At 42.3% G+C, this 20,084-nt stretch overlaps 1 protein-coding gene across 1 annotated transcript in view; it reads right to left on the reverse strand.

Moving 5' to 3' along the window:
- Positions 1-1,305: 1,305 nt before the first annotated feature.
- Positions 1,306-20,084, reverse strand: part of LOC147300607 (uncharacterized) — a 37,406-nt gene continuing 18,627 nt past the window's right edge. The window contains exon 7 of the mRNA XM_086285054.1: positions 1,306-10,978. Within this exon, the coding sequence (XP_086141180.1) occupies positions 9,942-10,978 (1,037 nt within the window). The 3' untranslated portion in view covers positions 1,306-9,941. The remainder of the gene's footprint in view (positions 10,979-20,084) is intronic.

The raw sequence follows: 20,084 nt of genomic DNA on the forward strand, positions 1-20,084 counted from the left end.
GTGTTGCCCTTCTCATCGACCACTTCCTCTTCTACGTAATCCCGAGGTGAATACCAGCGCACAAAATCCTCCAGGACACAGCCGGGGTTGACTGCCTGTGGACAGAGACACAAACTCGTACTTTAAATGAAGTAATGTGTAAATATATTCACTGACACCTCATGCTGGCACTGACGACTGTAACAGGGCCCACTCACGACACCACTGCATTCATGGACCCAAGCACACCAGGTTGTCACTGAACATAAAATGTCATTTAGGCATCAAAACGATTTCCTTCTGTTCAGGACTGGAAGTAAATACGTGTGATCTGGCAACAAAAATGTTTTACTTTTTTGTGTAAGAGTAAATCTGAAAATCTATGAATAACAAATCAATTGTATTTTAGTTTTAAAACCAGTTCAGACTGAATAAAGAGCTCGTCCACACTGGATCAGAAACATAGAGACATGGTGGGAATAACCAACACTGTAGATTCAGGGCAGCTGCAGCATGACTTACACTGTGTGCTGGTCATTATCACTGCATTACTGCCTCAGGTCTGCAGGTCTCTGCAAAGACAAGGTTCAAATAACCTCTGAAGATGATTTATAAAACTGCAATGAGCTGTTTGAAAACTGATGACCACGTGATCGTCTGGTGATCAGAGGTTTCTGCACTCACGTAGCTTCTCCCAGCATGACTGCATCCATCATGCCACACGTGTCAGTGACAGAGTCACAGCTTTCCACAGCGTAGGCTGATCAACAGTCCTCTTATTTCACACTAGTTTACTTGTAATAGCCTACATGACATTTTTTATTAAACATTTATTTATTGACTGTCTGTCCATGGTGTTACTGTGTCTGCTTGTGAGTCTGTCTGTTGAGTTCAGTGTCTTGTCTGGTTCTTTGTGTCTGTAAGTTTCCTGTTATATTCTGAAGGTCTTTGTCTCATGTGAGTGTGGTCAGTTTACGTTTCCCCTGTCTCGTCAGCTCTGATTTGTCCCAGGTGTGTTCCCCTCCTGTCTCCCATCCCTTGGTTACTGCTGTGTGTATTTAAGCCCTGTGTGTTCTCTTGCCTGTTGCTAGTTCGTCTGCGTTAATTCCCTGTGTCAACCTGTGTTCCTCCCTGCATATTTCTATGTTCCCGGGTCTCCAGTTAGCGCTTCAGGTTCGTTTTGTTAGTTTTCTACAGTTTAGGTTATGCTTAGTTTCCTACACACCTCCGCCGTTTCTGTTTGTATCTCCATCTTCTCAATAAAACTCTCCTGCATCTCAGCTGCCAGCATCTTGGGTCCTAGTTAAATTCCACACAGCTCACCCCACGAGCCATGATACCTCCTAAGGAATTGTTGACTGCATTAATTAAGTCCACTTTGATGTTTAATTGGCTAACTTAATCTGAAAATACCATCGCAGATTTGTTTGATGTTGAATTCTCCCAATTCTTTGAATCTTTGGGCTGAAGGAGGGACAATACTCGGTGTATCAATGCTCAATCAACAATCATTTATTTCCATATAATTCAACAGTCAGAGCATTACAACGTCCGGACGGGAGAGATGCTACCAGAGGGTCAGGCACATGTCTCAAAATGGTGACGGGTTGCTCAGCTTTTTATAGTCTCTAGTGGCCCCCAGCTAGTCGTAAAAGCCAAAACATCACATTTTTTCTCTGTTACAGCGCCTAAGTTATGACCTCGGCAGTTGTTTCTCTGCTTTCTGTAAGGTGGGGGTGTGGAATGTGGTCTATCTATCTCCCCTGTCTTTAGACACAGAGTCTCCTGCTTACAACCTTCTCTTTATGATTCAACAATTAAGCATGTCAAGAAAACAGTGTAACACATTCCCAGCAGATCAAGGATACAGAGTGATGCACATTTATCTAATGAACTAATATGTGAATATGTTCTGTTAACTCAAAAGTATAATGAGAACTAAACTACATACAGCTCACACACTCTATATTAAAGGGTATAATATGATCTACAGCAGTATTCTAATTCAACTACTTTGATTACATATATAAGGTAACATATAATAACAGAATAATCTAATAATTCCCCCTTTTGATCTCTGAAAGAGATCACTTACAACATGCACTCCAGGGTCGCAAGGTCCAAGTTTTCTTGATCCTGAGGCCCTCTGTCCCCCTTTAACGGGTGGACCATATGTGGGATGACCTCTGTGTTCACGCAGTTCAGATGCAAGCAAAGTTAGATTTACAACCATAACAGCAGTTACAGATGACTCTCCCATCACTCCCCAATTCTCCCACAGCTTTATTTTGGTGCTCCAGTTTTCCACTCCCATTTTAATGCCCCCTTATACCTTTCAAATGTACTTAGACTAGAACCTCTGTCTAAGGAGCTTTTAACCTTTATTTTTATTGCTGCAGCTACCAGTGTCTTCCAGTTGGGTGATTCTCAGCTTCTTTCTTCGACCTCCGGGGTTAGACCACCCTTTAGTCATTGCACAGTTCTGGGGATTATTCTGCCCCGATTTCAAACAAAGATCTGTGTATTTTGGGGTCACCGGCGTGTCCCCCTTTTTGCCAAGAGCCTCTTGAACCTCGTTGGTCTGGTGTTCCTGGTTTTCGCCAACCCCTTCATGGTTATTGCTGTGTTTGTGGGATCCATCTTCTCCAGGAGCCCAAACGTCATGACACTTGACCCCAGTTGCTGTCTCGGCAGTCCCTACATCTGTCCCTGCTGTGAAGGGTCCTCACATCTCCGGGTCCCCGTCTGGTGTCTGTTCCTTTCTCTGCAAGAGACAGAAAAACCAAAACACCTCTCTCCCTAGCCTTGATAATCTAATATTGTTATCCATTGTTCTTCTAATGATTCAAATTTGGTTCAAAATATTATGTTCAGGACTTATTCTAATCATAATCTATGTGTGTGTAAAAGAAATCAAAAATTAATGAGTCATCTCTAAGTCTAACCCATTATATGCTTAAGTTTTACCATATTATGTTCAAACTCAACTCCCCCGTTTTGACACACTCCCATGTGTCAATTCATTGGAGCTAGACACTTAAAAGAGAAGGTTGGTGACATCATATCTCAGAAAGTATCAGAAATTCTTCTCTCGAGTACCGTTGCTCCAGCCTTGTCATCCCTGAGGATCTTCGATCCCGAAAATGTCCCTTCTCCTCATGTAATAAAGTCTGTCATCCTTCCATGCCCTGGTAACTGGTCCATCCAGAGCCATATGATCTCAAATATACATACAACAAGCCAAACCACACCCTGGTCACACCAACCCTTTTCTGCCCTGAAGATGTCCAACACCATCTTAGTCTGGACCAGGGTTGTAATAGTTTTGCAATTTTCATCAGTTTTAATCAGTTTTTACCAATTGTTTGCTAGTTTAGTTTAGTTTTTATTTTCTGAAAATCCTTAGTTTCAATTTAGTTTTATTTGTGTTTTGCAAAAAATTAAGTGTAACAAAATCCCAGTTCCATCATATCAGTCAAGCTCTTCTGGTTATCCTTGGGTGTTGAGACTAATAACTATTAACTCTTGCCGCACCGAGTGGTCCTAATTTTCGTTGAAGTGAATTGATAACCTTTTGAAGGCGATTGTTTCACACCTTTATTTAGATGTCCCAGTCCTGTTGTCTCGGGATACATCACGCTGCCTTATCTGGGGTTAGCTGTTTTCTGGGGATGCGGGTTGAGTGGGTGAGCTCTTCAAGGAGGGGGAGTGTGCTCCCCCTGATGAGGTCTTCTAGGTAAGCTAGGTTAACCTTCTTGTGTGGGCTTTTCAAGTGCACTTTAAGGTTAGTGGGACTTTTAGTTTTATAAATGTCCCTCATGACCCCCCTGATGACCCAGTATTTCATTTTTTGCACACTGTAGTACACATTTTAGTTTTTGCTTGTAGCTCGCATACTCTACTTGCCACTCCTCTAATTCCTGATGTTTCTTAGAGAGGGCAACAGTACCTTTAAAATTATATCACATGTGTGGGGGTGTGGCCTTGCCAATTGTTTTGCCCACCTTTTCAAAATGGCTGGCGTGCCCACAAGCACATTTCATGGAAAAAGAAAGGTAAGCTTGATATTTACATTTAAAATGTTTTGTTAAACTCAGATTTTTATTTTATTCTTTTTGCAAGTCCCCCTCCTCGGTGGCGAGAAACTGTTGGTGTGGTCAAGTGGGTGCTCTAGAAACAAACGCTCAGGACAGAACAGTTATCAGTCATGTACTTCCTACAAATTTTGCATATGTTTTATTTCATATTGATCCTCTGAGTGTAATGGTACATTTTAATTTGAATTTATCCAAACTAAACACAATATTTTCTTTATTTACTTTGCTCTTGTTCTTTTTCAGTACCACATCCTATCAAATGTCCCTGTCAATTATATTCTACATCTAATAACTTACTATTTCAAGTGAGAACCTAAATCACGTGGACCAATGTTTATTATTGCATATCTCTATTCTGAATGTGGCCAGTCATTCATAGGTATTGTTCAATTTTGGCGATTTTCCTCTATAAAATTTAATTGACTTTTTACAGTGGCCTGCTATGGTTAATAATAACATATTCCAGTCATGAGTGGTATCAAAAGTCTTCTCCACTGTAGCATTTGGCATTCCCAATAATATAACATGATACCTTACTCAAAACACAGCTAATATAGCACAGTTTTCTTAATGCAAACATCGGTAACTCAAAATCAGCAACCACAGTGTTAAGTCTGCAGTTCATACTTATGTGAAGCTAGAGTCTCCTCCTCCAGTCTCTCTTATCCTCCTGCTCCTGAAAAAACAAAACAAAACAAAGCGAAGCATCCACCCTTCTCTTGTCGGCTGGGTGAATTGTTTATTGGCATTTACGAATCCTAAAGTTGGTGCAGTCATTGTCTCAGTATCAAGTCAGTCAAAACTTTTAGTCGTCAGTCCATCACAGTCCATTCACATGCATACCTCCATACACATTCATACCAGATGTTGCTGATAATGGAGTCTCCCGCGCAACCTATTCGAGCCTTCATCACCAGCAAGATGACGTCATCATTTTAAAGGAAAACAATTCCTGCTCCACATCGAAAGGAGCCAGCTGAGGTGGTTCGGGCATCTGGCAAGGATGCCCCCTGGGCGCCTCCTGGGCGAGGTGTTCCAGGCATGTCCCACCGGGAGGAGGCCCCGGGGCAGACCCAGGACACGCTGGAGAGATTATATCTCTCGGCTGGCCTGGGAACGCCTTGGTATTCCCCCGGACAAGCTGGAGGAGGTGGCTGGGGAGAGGGAGGTCTGGACCTCTTTGCTTAGGCTGCTACCCCCGCGACCCGACCTCGGATAAGCGGATGAAGATGGATGGATGGATGGACAATTCCTTGTTGTTTTTTGGGCCGGATTGACTCGGTGCAATCCTTTTAGACTCAGAACTTCTCAGTGTTCCCTATAAGTGAATTTCTCCCAAGCCAATTACAATCATGGAGAAGCACACTTTGCAACTGTTTTTGTAAGAATATTTTATAGCGCTTTAAATTTCAATCTTTCAGGCCTTGTTTAAAGAGCTGATTGTTAAATCATGAACTCACAAAATATCAACATATCACCATATCACCATATCACCACCGGTGGATCACACCTCTCAGATTTTCTTATCTCAGTGCACTGTAACAAAAACGAAAACAGACATAACCAACAAAATACTACTAAAATAACACAAACTAGGGCCCGTTGCAGACATGTCCAAGCATAAAACTATCCCTCTCTCGCTTACGAGAAAGAACACAAGCCAAAGCTCACTGATAAAATCAAGCTAGCGCTAAACAAAACCAAACAATCAACCAGAAATTCACAGGAACATTTTGCTTCCTGCCGGGACAATATTGTGTGGGAATGAGAACCTCAGGTGCCGTAACACCTTTTGTTCCTCCTTGAATTAAAACTCAATCACAGAAAATGCCGTACTCCGACCTAAACTTACACTATTAATTCATCATTTTCACTCTGTGCCACTGTTCCTCATCAGGGCTGTGTGAAGCACAGCAAAGAATTCAGTCAAGGCCTTGAGCCATAAACAGACATCACGCACAGACATTGTTTTCATAACCAAACTTTTTTAGACCTTATTCCTAAAATCTACATAAATGCCCTCTGGGTGACATATAACACATTCTAAGTATTTAATGGTAATCAATGGCTCCTCATAAAAATTATGCATTGGGATGTTTGTGTGCAGCATTTTGCATATCAGCATAAGCAAAGCATTCTTCATTGCATCAGCGTGTATGTGTGTGTGCGTGTGGATCACTCTTCATTGCACAAGCGTGTGCATGTGTATGTGTGTGCATCACTTCTCAGTGAATCAGCATTCCCGTGTGTGTGTGTGTGTGTGTGTGTGTGTGTGTGTGTGTGTGTGTGTGTGTGTGTGTATGTATATGTGTGTGTGTGTCATTTCTCACTCACTCAACGAGTGCACGTGTTCATGTGTGTATTTCACTTCATTCTGAATCTGTGTGTTTGGAGACGTGTGTGTGTGTGTGTGTGTGTGTTCATCACTTTCCTGTTCTGGTGTTCTGGGTAAACCACGGCCTGAAGCATGCCCTGGGGTCCTGCCCCCCTCCTTTTCAGTTTGTTTGCGACCATTGCTGCTGCTGCTGCTCAAAATTCAGTCCGTCCTGGTTCTGACCCCAATTGGGGCAGTCCTTTCTCCAGTGTCGATGTTCACCGCAGGTGAAACCTGCATCTTCTCCTGTGTTTTTGTCCATTCTGAGGTGCCTTCTGTCCTCAGTTACTCCTCTTGTCTCGGTCACGCCCTTTTTCGCCACCCGATCATCCGTGTTGGTCCATCACTGTCCTGCACAGTGTGAATGCAAAGTTATCAAGGTCAGCATTCTTTCGCTCGGCCTTACTTTTCATTCGGGCTTGGCGGGCGTCTCGTCACAGCTCTGTCAGCTGACGCAGTCTGGGAATTTTCCCCCGTGTAGTGAAACGGGCCTTAGGTTTAGTGCTCTCCGTCTCGGCTGCATGAGATCACATTCCTGCAGGTCTGTTGACATTCTCAGGTCGTTGTTGTGGGTCCAGCTGTTGCAGCATTTGGTCAGTGTCACGTATGGGGGAGAGCAGGAGTCCAGTCAGCCTCGGCTTTCAGGGCCGGCAAAGCAGCCTGTAATTAAATATATATAGAAAAAACAAAAACAAAACAAAACAAAAACAAACAAAAACAAACGAACAGGAAAATGATGTTGTGTTGGCTGTGTTATTCAGAGGGGAGACAATGGGGCCAGGCCCTGTGTCAGCCTTCTTTCCCCCTTTTTTTTGTTTTTTGTCTCCCGATATAATCAACTCCTAACCCACCAAGTTGACAGGACAACATGCACCTGTTAAAATTCTTAAGATCATGTTTAAAAGCCCAAAAAAGGAACTTTCTTTCATTCAGTAATCACTTTTATTAATCAATCAACAGAAAACATGTCACAATTTGAATCTTTTAACCACTAAATTTGTTGTGTCTTGCCTGGTTGGTTAGACCAGTGTTCCTTTTTTTTTTAGTTAAATTGTTGTCCTGCAACCCAGAGGGTTTCTTTGTCAGTAATGTATAGACTTCATCATTTAAGTATGTTAATTTTTCTTTAACCTTGCTGGAAAATCTTCACGTGTTCATGAGTGTAAGCTGTTTCTTCATTGCGTGTATGTGCATTTGTATAAAAGCAGGTTAATTTTATCTTTTCTCAAACTAGGCGTTACCTTAAAAGGAGCCTTTCTCTCAGATTTCTCTGCTTGTGTGTTTTTGTTTCACCTTTTTGTTGTGATGCTCCGGACGCCTTCCCAACCTCCACAAGTCCGTTGGCCCCAATTTTATGTGTTAAAACTTCTCTTAATTTCTCCTCTAATTCTCTCCTCGCTGCTGTCTGTTTCACAGCTGCTGATTCGTGCTGGGTGTGGTTCCCATTACCTATAATTTTGCTTCGACCGCTGTGCTTGTGGGGGCAGTTGGTCCAGGTCCGCAGCTTCCTGTATTAACACACTAAGAGATTTATTTAATTTCATTTTCATCACATGTTAAACAGATAAGCAGGCAACCCGCCTACCTTGACAGCGTAAACTGTACGTCAGTCTCCCAACACATTCCTCTCTGTACTCCTCCATAATTCTCCACTGCACCTCTTACTATCTCTCCTTTTTATTTTTATTACACCACAGAGTAATACACCCAATTATGCCCGTCTATCTCTATGTGGCTCCAAATTCCCTCTTTATTTTAATTTCACACTCGTCAGGGGACAGGCACACAACAATTTCAACCACTGAAACGAGGAATTCAACCTTTTTATATTTCTTTACTAATCTAGACTCAACCTTTGTTCGCAAAATGTGTCTTGTTCTAGTCCGGAATAAATGTGAACCCGTGATTACACGGCCGTTCCAGTGTTATTTCCGTAGCTATGCGGGGGCCCTCACCTCCCCAAGTCACCACCTCGGCACCCGGACGCCGCCGGTCCTGGCCGCGCGTCCACGAACAGGAGGGTCGCCACTCCTAGGGCAAAATTATTTCCACAGGTACACTAGGCATCAACCTTTGATCCTAAAATGTGTCTTTGCTCTAATGTCCTCCTAATCAAACACATCAACCGTCACTGTCACTGTGTTCACACTTCACACACAGAAACACACTCAGCGCGCGCCTCACACATAGCCAGAGCGCGCCTTACACACACAGCGCGTTACACCATCAGTGAGACACACAGAGCGTTCCTCATCAGTGGAAGATTACACAGAAACTTCTGAGCTCAACTGTTAGATCTTCTTAAAGCACACTGCACCATAGACCAAAATACCCCTTTCTCTGCGCTTATGACCGCCACAACGGGGCAAAGTCGCATCATAAAAGTGATGCTTGCATCCCCGAAGTTATACCTGACATCATAAACCAGGTTTTGCTCTATGTACTTAAAATTTTACTTTGTATTATGACCGCAGCCCTTAAAACTCGACTGACGCCACAAACCACCGTCAAAACCTCTATCCAATGTACTAAAACTAGCACCAACCACTACTGCACTTCACGGCCGCACCACCGGAACACGCCGTATCATAAACCAAACCTACGGACGTGTTTCGCTCTCGCGTTGCCAGCGTTCAACTGCACCGTGAAGCCAGCATCTGCTTTTCCTTAAATCAACTTCTATTTCATTTCTGCACATTTATCTAATGAACTAATATGTGAATATGTTCTGTTAACTCAAAAGTATAATGAGAACTAAACTACATACAGCTCACACACTCTATATTAAAGGGTATAATGTGATCTACAGCAGTATTCTAATTCAACTACTTTGATTACATATATAAGGTAACATATAATAACAGAATAATCTAATATTGAACATGGTGGTATAGAAAAGTCTTAGACATGCTCTTGGCAGACAGGGGAGGTGTGTGTTCAGTGTTTGCTATTATTTGCTCCACTTTTGTTCTGAAACACACAACTTCAGGAGACATTGATGGAGTACCGTTGAGGACCTGGAAAGTGAGGACAAGAATCAAGGAAGTTAGCATGATTATCCACTTGAATGCGTTGAATCTTTCTGACCAGTTGATCACCAAAAGGCAGATCACACGAAGCCCTGTTTAACAGCTCGTTTGGAAGTACTGTTAGTTTTTCAAAGAGCAGCAGGATTGTGGGGTCGCAAATTTTAAAGGCTTTGCAGAATTTCTATAGGCTGGAAAGATGTTGATTCAGGCTTTTGGAACACAATTGAAACCAAAACACAAAATCTACAGGAGATGAGTGAAGTGTGATGCCAACAGTTTTATTGAACATACAAGATTAACAAAGATTTAGAAGAAAGAAAAGCCCACTAGGGTGTTCGCCATAAGTACATGCAGGCCAAACACCAATCAAGATAAATAAAGATGAAGACTCCCGGGACTCTTCTGAGGTCCTTTTACAAAACAACAGCTGGGTATGGTTTCCGAAATGCATTTTCAACTGTACTAAAGTAATACAGAATGTGGCTTCTCACCTGTGTGAATTCGCATGTGCATATTCAAGTGACTCTTCCTAGTAAATCTTTTCCCACAGGTGCTACAGCAATGTGGCTTCTCACCTGTGTGAATTCGCATGTGTATATTCAAGTGACTCTTCCTAGTAAATCTTTTCCCACAGGTGCTACAGCAATGTGGCTTCTCGCCTGTGTGAATTCGCATGTGCATATTCAAATTAGATTTTACATGAAATCTTTTCCCACAACTACTACAGCAATGTGGCTTCTCGCCTGTGTGAATTCGCATGTGCATATTCAAATGACCCTTCACAGTAAATCTTTTCCCACAACTACTACAGCAATGTGGCTTCTCGCCTGTGTGAATTCGCATGTGTGTTTTCAAATTTGATTTTACATGAAATCTTTTCCCACAACTACTACAGCAATGTGGCTTATCACCTGTGTGAATTTGCATGTGTCTCTTCAAGTGACTCTTCCTAGTAAATCTTTTCCCACAGGTGCTACAGCAATGTGGCTTATCACCTGTGTGAATTTGCATGTGCATATTCAAGTGACTCTTCCTAGTAAATCTTTTCCCACAACTACTACAGCAATGTGGCTTCTCGCCTGTGTGAATTCGCATGTGTTTAGTTAAGTCTGACTTCCAAATAAATCTTTTCCCACAGGTTCTACATAACTTAGCTGTCTTGGAATTTTGAACTGACAAGCCTGATACGATTTGCTCCGACTTATTTCTGTGTGAGTTACCATCCTTGCTTTCATCCTCATCTGTGTCAGAAGAGTTGTGAGAAAGGCACTGGTCACAGCATGGTTCTGATTCACTGTGGTCACTTTTTTCACGAGATGGAAAATTTGCAGTCTCCTGCATTAGTACAAGCGGTTTTTCCTCTTCAGTGGTACTGAGTTCCTCCTGTTCCCCTTTAATCTGTGAAGGATCCTCCTGGCCTAAACTGGAGTTCTTCTCCTGGTTACAGACCTGCTGATTTGTGAGCCCCTCCACATCCTTACAGTCATGTTGTGGAAAATCTGAAGGGACAGATCAAAAAGCATACATTTTTTGCCTTAACCATTAGCAAATCTCCACATGGTAAGCATGTTGCTTAGATATACCAATGAAAATCATGTTGTGGGGAGAAACAGTTTTGCTGACTCAGTGAAAACCATTTTGGCTGCTCATTTACAAACTCTACAAATAATATAAACAGACCATCTACGATGAGAAAATAAAGACGATATATAATCAAACAAAACAAAGTCGTATCCCTGAAAATTTTTAATCAAAGTGCACAAAACATTTAAAAGTTTATTTAAAATTAGTTAAAAACTTTACAGGACACTCACTGCAGTATTTTTTTTGTTTATTTTTTAGATTAACCATTCATTACCTGAAAGTTGGGGAGAATGGCAGGTAGAACCTTCACCTTTCAGGTCCCTCTTCTGTGAAAACAGCTGCCAATTTGGATTCGGAAGACAGATACCCTCTCTACTTTTAAGATTAGGCTTAGGTCAGTACTGTTGGGGCAGTTAGCATTCTCTTAAAGTCTCTTTGTATGTTTTCCTGTCTGGTGGCCTCTTGTTGGTTTACATTATGGTTAACACTAGAAATACTGACTTTTTTCTTGGTGCAAGTCCCTACCACTAGATTTACTAACCCCGTGCAAATTTGCGTAAATTCCCTGAACCTAACACCTACTAGCACCCCCAATATATATATATTAGGGGTGCAACGATACACAAAATTCACGGTTCGGTTCGGTTCGATACTTTGGTGTCACGGTTCGATATTTTTTCGATACAAAAAAAATGTTCATGCCTTTTTAATTTGTCATTTATTAAAATTATAAATATATATTTTAACTCAAAAGTACAGTTTTTAAATTTAACCCTAACCCTTGTGCGCGTTTTTTATTTTGACAGCGAATGCGCACCTGTGGACCACTTATGTGCAGCCCTGGTTATATAGCTCGTCATATTGCAGCCACAGAAATTATTTTGTCCATGAAACCATAAAGCTGCACTTTCTTTTTGCCTTATAGTCTGATTTGTCATAACTTCTCCGTTTTGTGGTAAGCTTTTATTTGGCTGTCACTTCTTCACCCTGACCTGTCTTATTTGGCTCAGCAGAACTGAAATGCTTTTACACGCGCACTCACATAAGCTCAGCGATTCTCTGCGCGATCAACCTCTCACATGTTTAAGCTGCGGGAGATTTCACTTGTCATGTTTGCATAGTAAGCTAACGATTAATAAGACGATGTCAGAGGAATTGGTGAGGAATCACTCATCTTTGGAAAAGAGAGTTTATTACAGAGAAATGGCTCTTTCCAAAATAAAAGCTATACTATCCGCTTCTTCTGGGCTATATTCTCAGCAGCATAAGGAGAATCATGTGCTAACAGCTGTCTAAATGACTCGGCTAAAGTTAGTAGCATGCTTGTTGTTTTTGTCTTTGCACTAGGATGATGTCGGTGTAAATGTGCAGTCATATTCGTTGTGTTCCCACTAGTGCTTTCAGGTTAATCTCGTTCAAATGACCTTAACGCCACAACACGGCAAATCTCCGTTAACGAGCTACCGCCGATCGCTCCGTGCATGGGGCTAGACGGCCAACACGTTAACGAGCTAACTGCGCTAACACACTAGTTCACACCCATGTAATTGAGCATTGCGTGGCACATCCAACATACTGTTTTACTTTAGTCCATGACTCGCTTACCTTCAGGGTCATACGTCACATGAAAACCAAAATAATTCCAAACGCCAGATCTGAATGAGGGTCAATTTGCCTGTTGCAAGGAGAGCTTAACTTCTGTCTCGCTAGCTTGCCCTGTGCTCTTCCTTCTGACTATGCTGTCTGTGTGGAGCGCTCAGTGGATCTGCGCTCGACAGTGCAGCCTAGGCGGAGTAGTCGAACGCAGATCCACTGAGCGCTCAACACAGACAGCATAGTCAGAATGAAGAGCGCAGGGCAAGCTAGCAAGACAGAAGTTAAGCTCTCCTTGCAACATGAACCTCCCCCACCCTCATTCAGATCTGGCGTTTGGAATTATTTTGGTTTTCATGTGACGTATGACCCTGAAGGTAAGCAAGGCAAGGCAAGGCAAGGCAAGGCAAATTTATTTGTATAGCACAATTCAACAACAAGGTGATTCAAAGTGCTTTACAGAGACATTAGAAACAAAAACAAATAAAAAGCATGATTTAAAATTGATTAAAACAAGCAAACAAACAAACTAACTAAACACACACATTTCACACCTGTTCGCGCGATCTGAACCCTTATCGTAAGGGGAGCTACCAGTCCTTCTGTGGACGAGCTACTTTCTATTTTAAATTCCCTGAATTTAAAGTACTCTCTAGACCCAGTCTAGACCCAGTTGGGGAGCTACCCAGAGCTCTAATCCCACACCTGTTCGCGCGATCTGAACCCTTATCGTAAGGGGAGCTACCAGTCCTTATGTGGACGAGCTACTTTCTGTTTTAAATTCCCCGAATTTAAAATACTCTCTAGACCCAGTCTAGACCCAGCTGGGGAGCTACCCAGAGCTCTAATCCCACTTAACAAACAAACAAACAAACAAACAAACAAACAAAACAGTATATAAAATCAAAACAGATAAAATCAGAACAGTAGATAAAATCAGTAGTTAATGTAAGTTTTGAAATTTAAGCTTAACTAATTAACAAACAAACAAAACAGTATATAAAATCAAGACAGATAAAATCAGAAATAGATAAGATCAGTAGTTAGTGTAAGTTTTGAAATTTAAGCTTAAAAGTGTGGATTTGGTGCTTTATTCAAATGCAGCTGAGAACAGGTGAGTCTTCAACCTGGATTTAAATAAACTGAGTGTTTCAGCTGATCTGAGGCTTTCTGGGAGTTTGTTCCAGATATAAGGAGCATAAAAGCTGAATGCAGCTTCTCCGTGTCTGGTTCTGACTCTGAGAACTGATAAAAGACCGGATCCAGATGACCTGAGGGATCTGGAAGGTTCATACTGGGTTAGGAGGTCACTGATGTATTTTGGTCCTAAACCATTCAGAGCTTTATAGGCCAGCATCAGAACTTTAAAGTCTATCCTCTGACGGACAGGCAGCCAGTGTAAAGACCTCAGAGCTGGACTGATGTGGTCCACTTTTTTGGTCTTAGTGAGGACTCGAGCAGCAGAGTTCTGAATGAGCTGTAGTTGTCTGACTGATTTTTTAGGTAGACCTGTAAAGATGCTGTTACAGTAATCAAGCCTACTAAAGATGAATGCATGGACTAGTTTTTCCAGGTCCTGTTGAGACATCAGATCTTTTATCCTTGAAATATTCTTGAGGTGATAGTAAGCTGATTTTGTTATTGTCTTAATGTGTTTTTCTAAGTTTAGGTCTGCATCCATCACTACACCCAAATTTCTCGCCTGGTCTGTGGTTTTTAGATGTATAGATTGAAGTTCTCTGGTGACCTGTAAAATTGCAAAGTGAAAGCAAAAAAACAAGCGCAAATTCAAACGGGATTTCAATATGTCACATATTGACAGTGGCTCACCGATGCCAATGACATAATTACCCAGCTACATTTCTGAAAGAATGCAAAAGCATTGACATATATTTTTCCTTCCTACAATAGCCCGACGGGCAGGGCAGAGATAGATTTTGGTAGCCCGACTGAAAAAATTGCTAGCCCCAGGATGTCGGGCTAGCGATTTTGCGAGCCCTGTATCTGATTGAGGAATCACTCATCTTTGGAAAAGAGAGTTTATTACAGAGAAATGTCTCTTTCCAAAATAAAAGCTATACTATCCGCTTCTTCTGGGCTATATTCTCAGCAGCATATTAAACATATCAGGTCCCCATAAGGAGAATCATGTGCTAACAGCTGTCTAAATGACTCGGCTATAGTTAGTAGCATGCTTGTTGTTTTTGTCTTTGCACTAGGATGATGTCGGCGTAAATGTGCAGTCATAGTCGTTGTGTTCCCACTAGTGCTTTCAGGTTAATCTCGTTGAAATGACCTTAACGCCACAACACGGCAAATCTCCGTTAACGAGCTACCACCGATCGCCCCGTGCATGGGGCTAGACGGCCAACACGTTAACGAGCTAACTGCGCTAACACACTAGTTCCCACCCATGTAATTGAGCATTGCATGGCACATCCAACATACTGTTTTACTTTAGTCCATGACTCGCTTAGTGGAGCTGTTCTCATCGAGACGACCCCTCCTAACTACAGTTTTATCAGTGAGGCCAGGGTGAGCAGGAGAGGAGGAGGGGTTGCTGTCTTATTTAATGAATCATTTCAATGTAAGCAGCTATCTCCTGGAAGTTTTCAGTCTTTTGAATATGTGGCTTTACAGCTGAAGGCCCCGTCCAAAGTTGTGTTTCTTAATGTTTACAGGCCTCCCAAATACTGCACAGACTTTTTTAATGACCTCAGTGAACTGCTGTCTGTGATCTGTGTTGATTTCGACTGTGTAATTATTGTTGGGGATTTTAACATCCATGTGGACAACCCTCAGGACAAAGGGACTAAAGACCTGAGTAACACTCTGGGCAACTTTGGGCTGACTCAGCATGTAACAGAGGCCACACATAATAGAGGACACACTCTTGACCTACTGATCTCCAAGAGCCTGAGCATTTCAAACATTACTGTGTCTGATGTGGGCTTATCTGATCATTACTGTGTTTTCTTTGAAAGTAAAATCTCAGCCCACACAAATACAGTGGGGCAAAAAAGTATTTAGTCAGCCACCAATCGTGCAAGTTCCCCCACCTAAAATGATGACAGAGGTCAGTAATTTGCACCAGAGGTACACTTCAACTGTGAGAGACAGAATGTGAAAAAAAAATCCATGAATCCACATGGTAGGATTTGTAAAGAATTTATTGGTAAATCAGGGTGGAAAATAAGTATTTGGTCAATAACAAAAATACAACTCAATACTTTGTAACATAACCTTTGTTGGCATTAACAGAGGTCAAACGTTTACTATAGGTCTCTACCAGGTTTGCACACACAGTAGCTGGTATTTTGGCCCATTCCTCCATGCAGATCTTCTCGAGAGCAGTGATGTTTTGGGGCTGTCGCCGAGCAACACGGACTTTCAACTTCCGCCACAGATTTTCTATGGGGTTGAGGTCTGGAGACTGGCTAGGCCACTCCAGGACTTTCAAATGCTTCTTACGGAGCCACTCCTTTGTTGCCCGGGCGGTGTGTTTTGGATCATTGTCATGTTGGAAGACCCAGCCTCGTTTCATCTTCAAAGTTCTCACTGATGGAAGGAGGTTTTGGCTCAAAATCTCACGATACATGGCCCCATTCATTCTGTCCTTAACACGGATCAGTCGTCCTGTCCCCTTGGCAGAAAAACAGCCCCATAGCATGATGTTTCCACCCCCATGCTTCACAGTAGGTATGGTGTTCTTGGGATGCAACTCAGTATTCTTCTTCCTCCAAACACGACGAGTTGAGTTTATACCAAAAAGTTCTACTTTGGTTTCATCTGACCACATGACATTCTCCCAATCCTCTGCTGTATCATCCATGTGCTCTCTGGCAAACTTCAGACGGGCCTGGACATGCACTGGCTTCAGCAGCGGAACACGTCTGGCACTGCGGGATTTGATTCCCTGCCGTTGTAGTGTGTTACTGATGGTGACCTTTGTTACTTTGGTCCCAGCTCTCTGCAGGTCATTCACCAGGTCCCCCCGTGTGGTTCTGGGATCTTTGCTCACCGTTCTCATGATCATTTTGACCCCACGGGATGAGATCTTGCGTGGAGCCCCAGATCGAGGGAGATTATCAGTGGTCTTGTATGTCTTCCATTTTCTGATGATTGCTCCCACAGTTGATTTTTTCACACCAAGCTGCTTGCCTATTGTAGATTCACTCTTCCCAGTCTGGTGCAAGTCTACAATACTTTTCCTGGTGTCCTTCGAAAGCTCTTTGGTCTTGGCCATGGCGGAGTTTGGAGTCTGACTGTTTGAGGCTGTGGACAGGTGTCTTTTATACAGATGATGAGTTCAAACAGGTGCCATTCATACAGGTAACGAGTGGGGGACGGAAAAGCTTCTTACAGAAGACGTTACAGGTCTGTGAGAGCCAGAGATTTTCCTTGTTTGAGGTGACCAAATACTTATTTTCCACCCTAATTTACGAAGAAATTCTTTACAAATCCTACCATGTGAATTCATGGATTTTTTTTTCACATTCTGTCTCTCACAGTTGAAGTGTACCTCTGGTGCAAATTACTGACCTCTGTCATCATTTTAAGTGGGGGAACTTGCACAGTCGGTGGCTGACTAAATACTTTTTTGCCCCACTGTATATTTCTACTTGGAGAAATTTAAGGGGCTTATCCCTCAAAACTTTAAATACAATAAAGTTGCAAAAAATAGTTTCCCACCACAGGAAATTTATTTTGAGTGTCTTCATAGTTTTATTTTGGAGATACAGCAATTTTTATATACTGCAGGAAAAACAAAAAACAATCCTATGATGCAAATTTGCAAAGAAAACAGCATGTGCATCATTTCACTGTGGGAAGTGTTACGAACAGCTGATAGGAACGGCAAAGCGTGTTTCTGGAATATTATGTTTTTGTTCCTGCAAGCGCTTTTTATGCAATTTTTGCAAAGCTATATGTGGAACGAAACCGTGACCGAGGACAAGCTGATGGCATCAGATGTAAGTACAACTCCTCCGGTTTCATATGCAAAACAAATTATTGCGCTAGCTTACACGGTTCAGGTTCTACAGGGATTTAAAAATAGTTACGCAAAACGGAGCGTGCTGCTCTGACCGGCTTTAAAGGGTTAACAATGACTTTAAAAAAATAATATAAAATAGTGTGCAACACCACTGAAGTTTGTTTTTTTTTAAACTCTCTTTTCAACCAACGGCAGTCACTCTCCAAATAACTTCTGCTTAGCTTTCCGAGCTTCCCTCGGGTCCTCTTAATCAGCGGTCTCCAACCTTTTTTGCGCCACGGACCAGTTTATGCCCGACAATATTTTCACGGACCGGCCTTTAAGGTGTCGCGGATAAATTAGGGAGGGGCTAATAATCGGCTCAGTCATTTTTAATGATCGTTGAAGGCCCAGATCGTAATCGTGATTAAAATTCGATTAATTGAGCAGCCCTACGTACTATGGCAATGACAGACCTTAGCAGACTCTGTGGGTCCAGCACGAGTGAAGCACGAGCGATTTGCTACTGCACTGGGCATTCCAATGTCCTCCTCTACCCACACAGTGCCGTCTTTTGCCGTGTGGCTCAGACTGGGCTTCCCAGTACCACGGTGCCTCTTCCATGGAGGCATGTTGGGTTCTTGTTCCGTCTCCTTTTTAGATTCTTCTGAGGAGGTATCAGTGGCCTGCTGGACAAATGAAACCTCTCCTCCATCAGAGTCTGCTTCATCCATTTCCTGAAGCAAGGAAATGGATGCGCGCCTGTTGCGCGCAGATGTTCTTCCTGTGAGGCAGTGATACAGAGGCCATCCTGATGTGCCTTGTCAGAAATGCGAAGAAGAAATGATTCTCCAGCCTGGGCTGTCTGCTTTTATGCACAGCACTGTGCTGAAGTAATGCAATGCCACTCCCTCACATACACAGTCACAATGGAAGATCTGTGGTGAGAGTCAAGGAACTGCATTGCTGAATGCTGCAAACAGACTATGACACAGACAGACAGACTGTGTGGGAGAGTAACCTAAGACAAAAGGCAGAAAGATGAAGAGATGAACCAACCTGGAACTGAGGGACAGAATTAATTTTTTATGTTTTGCTATTTTTACATGAACAGGCAAAGGAGAGAACATGCAACGCTGGGGAGATCACACATGTCACTCATGTCATTGTATTAGCAACTTTTCATTCTGTTTTCACACAATTTTTTATAAATAAAACAGACTTGTGTTTCCATATATTGTGAATGTGTCTTACACATTTGCAGGTCAGTCAATGTGTGGGATATTTTGTATAGATACGGCAGGCATTTCTGAAGGTTGTAACACAGAGGTTTGGCCTGCCTTGGATCTGAGCTACTCTGAGTAAACGTGCCAGGCCTCAAAGATAATGGGTGGTTTGCACAACAAAAGCAGGAGAATTGAGCTGACGACCTTTGAAAATCTCAGTAGGGGTGAATAACACCTTGGGTTAGTAAATTTAGTGTAAAAAAAAGTAAGAAAAAATAAACAACATCATTTTAAAAAATGTTTGAAACTCAAGAGGTCAGAAATTTCACCAAGCTGTGTTACGGCTATTCTTCCCATCCCATGCAAGGACACCTGGATTGGCTGGAGGACTGTTTACTTAGCCTGATAGGCCGAAGGACACTGTCTCAGCTAAACTATGGACACGCAGACACACACACTTACACTGATAAGCACTCACTCATCCCCTCTCCCTTTCCAACGCCTTCGATGCTTGTGCCCTACCGGGGAAGATAGCAGTCAACTGGACCAGCACAGATGCTGCAGGACCGGATGCGCTGTCTACACCGGCTCTCTCTTACCCTTTACCCGCCCCTGTTGCTTGTCTTGTGTTTCTATGGTGTATTGATAGTCATGTGCTTTTGTGCTGAGGTATTTTTTCTGTTATCAAACTGTTCTCCCACTAGGAGCTCAGTCTGAGTGGAGTTTTTTTTCTCCTCCTCTTACCTCATGTAGTGTATTTTCGTTGTTTTTTCCTATCAGCCTACCTTTCTGACATGTTAGATTAGATTAGATTAGATTAGATAGAACTTTATTAATCCCTCGGGTGGGTTCCTCTGGGAAATTCGATTTCCAAAAAAGCACAGCACCGACAGAAGTTACAGAGTTACAGAATATTATATATATATATATATATATATATATATATATACACACACACACACACACACACACACACACACACACACACACATATATATAAATACAGAGACAATATAAATAAAATATACGAAGGGGATAAATAGAATAAATAGGAATAAAAATAAAAATACAAGTGAATTGCACATTTCAAGTATTGAGTCTATTGCACCGTTGACTATTTACAAAAGTATTGCACAAAAGGTATTGCACAGTGAGGTGAAGAGGCACTACAGCTTAGTTGTTCCCCCCTCCTTTGTCCTCCTGTTTCCCCTCCCTCTCCCCTCCAGG

The sequence above is a fragment of the Aulonocara sp. 'chitande type north' Nkhata Bay genome, unplaced genomic scaffold (assembly GCF_057382095.1).
Source record: "Aulonocara sp. 'chitande type north' Nkhata Bay isolate Kocher_YH1m ecotype deep benthic unplaced genomic scaffold, A_spYH_male_GT1.1 unmapped_scaffold_23, whole genome shotgun sequence".
In the NCBI taxonomy this organism is placed as follows: domain Eukaryota; kingdom Metazoa; phylum Chordata; class Actinopteri; order Cichliformes; family Cichlidae; genus Aulonocara; species Aulonocara sp. 'chitande type north' Nkhata Bay.